Source organism: Caloenas nicobarica, chromosome 18 (genome assembly GCF_036013445.1).
Source record: "Caloenas nicobarica isolate bCalNic1 chromosome 18, bCalNic1.hap1, whole genome shotgun sequence".
Classification (NCBI taxonomy): Eukaryota; Metazoa; Chordata; class Aves; order Columbiformes; family Columbidae; genus Caloenas; species Caloenas nicobarica.
Window position 1 is genome coordinate 8,152,371 of NC_088262.1, and position 8,596 is coordinate 8,160,966.

At 64.9% G+C, this 8,596-nt stretch overlaps 1 protein-coding gene across 1 annotated transcript; it reads right to left on the bottom strand.

Moving 5' to 3' along the window:
• Nucleotides 1-538: 538 nt before the first annotated feature.
• On the bottom strand, nucleotides 539-8,181 carry SPHK1 (sphingosine kinase 1). Its single transcript, XM_065647812.1, has 5 exons — nucleotides 7,718-8,181; nucleotides 3,003-3,152; nucleotides 2,587-2,681; nucleotides 2,241-2,356; nucleotides 539-1,782 (listed from the first exon to the last, which is right to left on the bottom strand). The coding sequence occupies exons 1-5, from the start codon at nucleotides 8,130-8,132 to the stop codon at nucleotides 999-1,001; spliced, it is 1,560 nt and encodes a 519-aa protein (XP_065503884.1). The 5' UTR covers nucleotides 8,133-8,181; the 3' UTR covers nucleotides 539-998.
• Between the last annotated feature and the right edge of the window lie 415 nt (nucleotides 8,182-8,596).

The window sequence follows — 8,596 nt, forward strand, 5'->3', positions numbered from 1 at the left end:
GTAAATGAGGTTTAATTACTGCAATTTTATACCAAACAGGCTGAGTAATCCCGCTCTCCAGGCAAGCCCCAGAGCAGAGACCTGTTGCAGGGCTCCAGCTGGCCTGGCTGCCCAGGAAAAGGGGAGGCCTGAGCTCCCCATAGGGCCCCCGTGGAAAACCAAACACCCCCCTCCTTGAGCCTCCTCCCTGACCCCTTCCCCGCCCTCGCTCACAGACACTGAGCCTTTCCCAAGCTGTCCCAGATCATTGCTGTGGTGCTGAGCTGCCAGGATTCAATCGGCCCCAGTGTGAGACTGCGCAAGGAGGCATCAGCACACCCCAAAAACTGGGGCGGGTGGCAATACTGCCCTATGTCCTGCCTCTGAGGCATCTGCCCTGCCAGCATCTCCTGTGGCCGTCGCTCCATGCTGATCCTGACCCCAGACGATGGTGGTCCAGGGTGACAGCACCACAGCCTTGGACCTGACAGCAGCCGGGAGCTCGGACTGAAAACCCAGCGAGGACTTTTTTTGAAAACTCTAGATATTTATTGCATTTCTCACAAGAATAAACTCTGCTTCTACAGGAAGCTTTGGGTAGAAACATTCTTTAAAAAAGTCGATTTCTTGTATTAGATATATTGGTCCTGACCATCCCTGGGAGGTGGCACCGGCTCTGCGGCGGGGACGTGAGCGATGCCACCGTGTGCGTCCGAGCCGGGGAGGGGAGGGGGCTGTGCCGGCCCAGCCGCCTGCGCCGGGACCTCGTACCGGGATAAAACACATCGGTGTCTCGTCGGCACCAAGTACCTGATGGGGCTCGTGGCTCAGTTTTGGGACAGCACTTTGGCTGTCTCAAGGAGGGTAAAGCTAAGCATGGGGGCAAGTGAAGGGATGAGCACCCAGGCCCCCAAGAGCTATTGCTACAGGAGGAGGAGGTTCCTGAGTGGGAGGAAGGCTCTGCTGCCCTTGTGCTGGGCCGTGCCGGCAGCTCAGTGCCGGGGGGTGAACCCGGCTGCTCAGGACCCACTGACGATGCGGCAGAGCCGGCCGTGGATCTGGCCCTGCACCGGCTCGCAGGCCAGCGCCTCCCCGTCCACCGTCATGATGCCCGCGGCCGCCCGCGGCTCCAGGCGGAAAGCCCGGACGCGGACGTAGCACAGGTGGGGACAGTTCAAGTCCAGGTGTGTCCCCCTGGCCATGGCCAGGAAGATCTTCAGCAGCGCCAGGCGGCTGATGCCGGCCTTCAGGTAGAAGAGATGGATGCAGCCGTCGTTCAGACGGGCCGCCGGTGCCATCAGCAGGTTGGTGCCCAGGTGGGACTGGTAGATGGCATAGACGGTGACGAACTCCTCCTCAGGGACCACAGTCCAGTGCGCCGGCACCGGCTGGCACAGCGGCACCAGCAGCGAGTCGGTGGGCAGAGCCCCGGGCGCTTCTGTCCCCGCTGGCGGCAGGACGTGAGCAGCCTTGCCGTTGGTGACGGGTGCGTGGGGGTCCCTGGGTGCCGGGGGGGTGCCCTGCTCGGGGACAGCGGGCAGGTAGGACAGACGGCCCTGGTACACCCGCAGCTTGGCCAGGCACTGCAGGGTGCCCAGCGTGAAGCGGGCATTGCCCAGCCGGCGGTACTTCTCGCTGTCAATGTCCACGTCCGAGATAAAGCCCCAGCCGAAGCCAAGGCAGGAGAAGAGGCGCTTGCCCGAGGCCGTGCTCAGCGAGACCAAGTCCATCTGCGTGTGCAGCCCCTTGCACAGGATGAAGGTGCAGTTTGTCAGCAGCTTCTTCTTGGCGACGTGATCGTTGCTGCGAGGGATGGAGAGGGTGAGTTTGGGCTGAGCCCAGCTCAGGGCTTTGCCCTCCTGTCCCAGCATCCACGTGCAGCCCTCAGCCCTGTGTTGTGGTTGGGACATATCCCAGCTGGGTGAGTGTCCCTCAGGGAAGGGTTTGCTGGGGGTGGGAAGGATAAAGCAGCTTTTGAAAGAGGGAACCAGGTTGGGGCTGTGGGGCCAGGGCAATCCCGGCTCCCACACCAGGGTGGCTGTTTTGGAGTGAAGCTGTGCCAGACCCCGAGCCTGGAGGGAACAAAGGCTGTGGGGGACACCGGGGATGCAGGGGTGCGAACTGATGCTTGCAGGGACCGCAGGAGGTGGGGACCCAGGTGGGCACCCCTATGCTGGGCATCTCCGTATGTGGCACCCGTCCCCTGGGCTGGAGCTGCACTCAGCCCTTCGCTTCACCGAACCCCCTGCCTTGGGACTCACCCAGCGTAGTAGTTGATGGAGGCAGCCAGGGCATTCCCAGAGCCCCCCGGCAGGATGCACAGTGGCTTCTTCATGGCGTCTGCCCAATCCGGCCGCTCCATGAGCCCGTTCACCACCTGTGGGGACAGATGGAGCTGGTGGCACCTGGGGCCGTGCAAGGACCGGGGAGAGTGGAGCCCATGGCGCCCCTGGCCAGGGCAACACTGAGGCCACGGCTGCCCCACTTTGCTCCAATTGGGGTGTCATCTCTCCTTTGCCGTTGCCTGCCTGGCTCCTGCCCCGGGCACCCCTGTCCTCCCGCTCTGTGCCCATCCGGCCTGGGGATGCTCTATGGTTTCTCTCTCACCTCGTGCAGCAGCCCGTCCCCGGACATGATCACCAACGTGTCCCACTGCGACAGGTCCTCATCCCGCACCTTCTCATGAGCATGGTGGGGCCTTTCTGGGGGGAAAAGCAGAGTCGAGCATCACCTTCCAGCCTCCTGCCAGCCCCCAGACAGTGACCCCAGACCCATGGTCCCAGCTGGGGGTGCAGGAGGTGAGGCTGTCACCCCTATTGAGTGCAGTCATGTCCTCTCACACCCTTTGTCACCTCCACCTGTGACAGCCCACCCATCGTGTTGTCCAAACCAGCCCCGCAGGAGCCGGAGCCGCAGTGATGCGGAGGGTACGAGGCCCTCGGAGCAGCCCGTCCCAGGGTGGCAGCACCCAGGTAGGATCCTGGGAAGGGAGGAGGAGGTGAGGGAGCTGCTGGCGGACTCACCGGTGATGAAGACGGTGGCGGCGATGTCGGCCTCGGCCAGCATGGGCTGTACCACTGCCTGGAAGTCCTCCAGCGCGCGGCCAGCGCCGCTCTGCGGGTTCACCAGCACCAGCGCGCGGCAGGGCCGGGGCAGCACCCCATAGCTGTCACCTGCGGGGGAGAGGGGGTCAGGGTGGCGGGGCCGCGGTGCTGCCCAGGGAGGGCTTTGCGAACCAGGGCAGCGTTTGTCACAGCCCTTCGGGAAGGGGAGCTGCCCCCTGTCCCCACTTGCCCAGAGGTGAGCAGGGATGGAGGGTCCCTGCTGGGAAAGCAGGGGAGGTGACAGAGACAAGGACAGGGGGCCCTGCAGGGACTCAGCCTGAGCTCTCCTGCAATCAGCAGAGATGTTCGACACCCAGGCCAGAGCCCCGAGCAGCCCAGCGATGCCGCAGCGGAGCGGGGGCTCTGCAGCACCGAGCGTTCCTGTGCACCCCGGGGCTGCGGGCGCCGCTGGCTGCGATTACAGACACACCGAGGAAAGAAAAGGGGGAGCAAAGGGGAAGTTTGAAACCCAACCTCCCCAAGGGCGTCTGGCCCCAAACACCCTTGGCTGTGAGTTTTCCCTTGTGAACTCCCCAGTTCATGACACAATGTGCAGTGAGCCAAGGACAGGGGGCCTTGAGGTCCCTGTTCCCCACATTCATCCCCAATGGAACAGGGCCAGGACAGACACCTGCGCCGGCAGACGGACGCTTCTGCTTCCCCTGCTCCCCACGGGGCTCAAGTTTCACGTGTGAGGGCCCTGGCTGGGCTGTAATTACACGCCTGGCAGGGGCCCACATGCCTCTGCCAGCCCCCCAGCGCAGTGGTCCCCACGCAGGGGGAGGGATGTGATGGCACCCGGGGGAGCTAGTGGCAGCGCGCTCAAGGGTAGAGCCCCTGGGTGCTCCCTGGGCACCCCAAACCCCGAGGAGCAGGGCAGGGTGCCTCGAGCTTCCACAGCAGCACTGGAAAGCCCCAGCCCTGCGGGGTGACGCCAGTTTTGGGGAGGTGTGCGGGTGTCCTCACCAGCTCTGGGCCCCCTAAGCCGTGATCTGGCCCCAAGGCAGGCGGTGGGTGCCAGCCTGGGCGCGGGGGCTCTGCGGGACAGGATGGGGGCTGTGCCTGCTGAGTCAGCAGAAAGAGCTGCTTGCTCAGGAGCTGAGTCACCAAAGCAGACGGGATTCCCGGCACTGCCTGGGGCTGGGAACCCCCCTCTAACCCGGGCAGAGAGGGGGGCTGGGGTCAGCAACCTGCCTCCCCCCGATCTGCACACACACAGTGATTTGAGCTGTTTGAACACAAGCAGCGTTTTTACAGCTAAAGCCCCTCCTGCTGCCCGCAGCGGGGCGAGGGGAGCCTGGGGCGATGGAGGTCCCCACGTGTGCCACCCCTCCTGGGTGACACCCAGCATCGCACCAATCGCAGCCACGCTGGGGCTGCCCTGACGGTTGGCAGAGCTGCCCCCGGGGAGACGTGCCTGGAGCTCCATCCACCCCATCTCCATGTCCCTCGCAGCCCTGGGGAGCACACAGAGCTGTACGGATTTGGACACTATCAGGTTGATTTTCTGCCCCCAGCAACGACCCGGTGAGGCTGTCACCCCCCAGGACACCTCCTTGTCCTCATACCTGGGGACCTGTCACCGAGCCCGCAGCAAAGGTCCATCCATGAGAGCACATCGAGCAGGGCTGAGCCTGTGGCCAGGCTCTGGGGTCTCTCCCCACTGCCAGCCAGGGCCGGGGGAAGCGGCCGGCTGCCCCCCGCCCTCCCCGGCCCCTTATCAGTGGGCGCCAGATGCGAGAGGACCAGCGGCCCTTGGGGACAGCAGGGAGGCCACCCCAGCTCTGGTCAGGGATGACAGGCAGCAGCGCCAGGACTGGGCTGGCCCTGGTCCCCCCTCTCCGGAGCCTTCCCTAGTCCCTACCCGCACTAAATCTCCTCTGGGCAAACACAGCCGAGCCCCTGGGCAAGGGGGTTGTGCTCAAGTCCCACCTGCCAGAGGCAGGGGATGGGGGGACTTTTCTCTCCTTTTTCCCTTTCCCACTCCAGAGGATGCAAAGCGAGAGCACGAGGCACTTCAAGAGCCTAAACACAGTTTTTTAAACCCATAATGTTTCTTATCAGCCACATCATCCCTGACATGCACACGGAGCTGCAGCTGGGTCTTGCCTGGACCCCGTGGTCCCTGAATAGCAGCGGGGTATGTCTGGGACCCCGCGGACCCGCTCCTTGTCTGGAGGGGGAAAGGCAAACCCTGTCAGGGCACTGAGAGATGGTGTGACTCCATCACCAGGGACAGATTGCTGCTACCAGGGTGTGAACAGGAACGGGGACAGGATCCCAGTGTGGGACCAGTGACACCAGCAGCGCTGGGCTCAGCCTGGGCTCCCACGGCAGGAGCAGGGGGTGCTGGTTCAGAGCCTCGGCCACGGCGATGCTCAGGCGGGACAGATTTCAGCAGCATCCCTCTCCCTTGCACAACACCGGCCGGCCCCCGGCCACTTCCCAGCACAGTGCGGTTGCTTTCAACCCCAAACGCTGCGCGGAGCAGACACTGAGTCAGCAGGAGGAAGGGGCTCCAGCTGCTGCTGCCAGCGCACAAACTCTGCTCTCCCCGCTCCGCCCACGTCCCCCCATGGCACACGTGTCCTGGCTGTGCTCAGGCGGGGACCACGCTGCCGCGGCTCCACCGTCAGCAACCCCAGCTGCTCCAGCTCCATTGTGTCCCCGCATACTTCTGGAAACTCGCTGCGCACAAGGAACAAGCTCGCCAGGCTGACAGGGGACAGGGCTGTCCTGCCCAGTGACCCGAGTGGCATGAGGCTGGGACAGACCGGGACGTGCTTGTTGCGTGTCACCTCTCTGCAGTGTCACCTCCTGTCCCCCGCACAGTGAGGGGATGAGCACAGGGAGGGGGTCTCCCAAAACAGGGGCTTGCAACAGGGCCAAGTCCCACTTGCTGCCAACATACCAGGATGCCATGGCTGTTGCCGACAGCTCAACGGCAGGTTCCTGCCGTGGCTGGGGCTGGATTTCCCCACCAGGACACAAGCCTGGGGACAGCTGGTCCCTCCTGGCCAGCTGCAGGGTGGGACACTTCCCTGCACACTGCGGGAAGCCCCAGCTTTGTGGTTATAACTGCTGAGGGACTTTTTCTTTCCCTTGAGTTGAAATAAGGAGGGGGAAACTTCACCCCTGCTGCAGCTCTCCGCAGGGCTTTTATCCCAGAGGATGCTGGAGCTGAGATGACACCAGGATGGGATCGCTGGTGGCTCCCCGGCTGTCTTCCCCATGGGGATGGGGTGGCAGGATTGCTCTGCACAGACTCGCATGCAGCTTCCCAGCACGGCCTTATCTGTCCCGCACACGCTGCGATGCCGGCACGTGGGGGTGCGTTGGAGCGCAGGGTGTGGCGAGAGGCATTTTTAGCTCTGTCCCAAACTGGGGGAGGAGGTTTGCAAATCCTGCTGGCCCTCAGCTAGAAAAATAACTGCAAAATCCCACACCACGTTCTCCCGTCCTCCTTCCTCAGGCTCCCCTGAGGTCCGTGCCATGCAGTGAGTGGCTCCTGCCCCAGCACCCTCGCACCGCCTGCTAAAAGGGTGAGGGTTTTAAAATGCTTGGAGACTTACAGCTGCAAGAGTTCAGGCTGGAAACAGAGCCAGGGAGCTGGTTTTGCCCTCACCCTGTTCCACTGGATTTTTTGTTGTTCTTTTGGAGGAGTAGCAGAAAGTTGTTTTGTAGCTGCAGGTCATGTAAAAAAGCTGCATTTTAAAATGCAAGCAGGGAAGAGCTGGGCTAAATATGATTTGACAGGATCCCTCTAACCGCATGCCTCTTAATTTCCAAGTCTGATCAGTGCGACTGGACAGCTAAATAAATGAAGTAGTGCATATAATTGAATCTCTGCTCAGATGTTCAAATATATGCCAGCCTGCCCTGCCCTGACTGCAGGAGCTGGGGGACTTGGTCCCCGAGCCAGCCGCTCCCCTTCGAGCTGGTGGCAGCTCCTGGAGGGGTGAGGGAACTGAAACCCGGACCCCTCCGTGCCATCCTGGGACCCCGCTGGGTCCCCGGGGGGATTCGCCTCCTCCCAAGTGATGGATGGGACCTGCTGGGCACAGTCCCTGGCTCCTGTCCTGCCTGCGTCAGCAATGATGACTTTATTTTTTTCTTGGTTAATGCTGCCCTTTGGAGCTTTACTAGTTATTGAACCAAAGCGATGCGGGGCGGGGGGGGCGGGCGTGCAAAGGGCCTCTGTGGTGCCGCCACGTCCCTGCTGCCCCTTCGATTTAAGGGTGAAAGGAGGGAGAAGCCACCCCCGACCCTGGGGCTGTGCACAGGGATGTCCCTATCGTCCCCCGACCTGTGACCTGGGGGGACCCAGGTGACCCTGCAGAAATGGGGATCGCCCCCGTTCATCCCGCTCCGAGCCCGACCTGTCCCTTGGGGCCCGACCACCGCGCAGCGCCCCCGGCTCGGTGCGAGCTGCCCCTCGGGGACAGGGGACAGGCGTCCCGCGGCGGGACAGGCAGCGGAGAGCCCTCGGGTGGCTGCTGGCCCCGATCCCACCACAACCCCCGCCCCGGCCCGTTCGCGGCGCTCGCTCCGTCGGGACCCGCAGCGCAGCCGGGACGGTCCCTCCCCGGGCGAGCGCGGGGGCGGCCGCTGCGGGCGGCGGCTCCGGTACTGACCGTCCTGCGTGGGCACGGCGGGCACCGAGAGCTCCCGGATCCTGCGGCTCCAGGCCTGGGCGATGCGCAGGTTGTCCTCGGCGTCGGGTCCCAGGGAGACGCGGAAGGTCCGCTCCAGGCGCTGGCGGGCGGGCGAGCCCCAGCGCGGCCCGCGGAGCGGGTAACACACCAGGGAGAAGCAGGCGGCGGCGGCGGCGGGGAAGGCGGCGGAGCCCACGCAATCGGCCAGGCGGAGCGCGGCGTCGGGACCGGCCGAGCCCCCGGAAGAACCGCCGGGACGCCGCACCTGCAGCTCCCGGGCCGTCAGAGCCAACGAGCAAGCGGCAGCGCCGGGAGTCGGTCCCGCACCGAAGATACCTTGAAGTAACACCGGGCCCCCCCCGGGCTCCGGGGGAGCGCGGCGGCCGGCGGCCATCGGCGGCGGAACGGGAACGGGAGCGGGAGCGGGACGCACCGGGGAGCGCCGCCCGCCGCTGCTCGCTGCTGACACCCGCCGCGCCGCCCGGCAATGGCAGGCGGGGCGGCCCCATTCAGAGAAATTTAACCCACCCCCCCGACGCCGGGCGTGGGGGGGGCCCGTCCCGGGGCTGCCCCGAGGCCCCGCGCGCTTCCGCCTGCCTCAGTTTCCCCAAGCGCCGCCCCGCGCTCCGGGGCAGGGCTGCGGCCGGCGGGGCGGACACCCGGCGGGGGACACCCGGTCTGCCCGGCTGGAGCAAGACCCCGCAGACACGGGGCAAAGCGACAGCGGGGGTTTGCCGTGGGTGGCTCTGCCCTGCCGGGGTGGGTGTCTGGTGTGGGTGCTCCCACGGTGCGGGGCTGGCACAGCACCCACCCGCGGTGATGCCGGGAGACCAGCGGCGAAGCGCCGGGCAGCAGCGT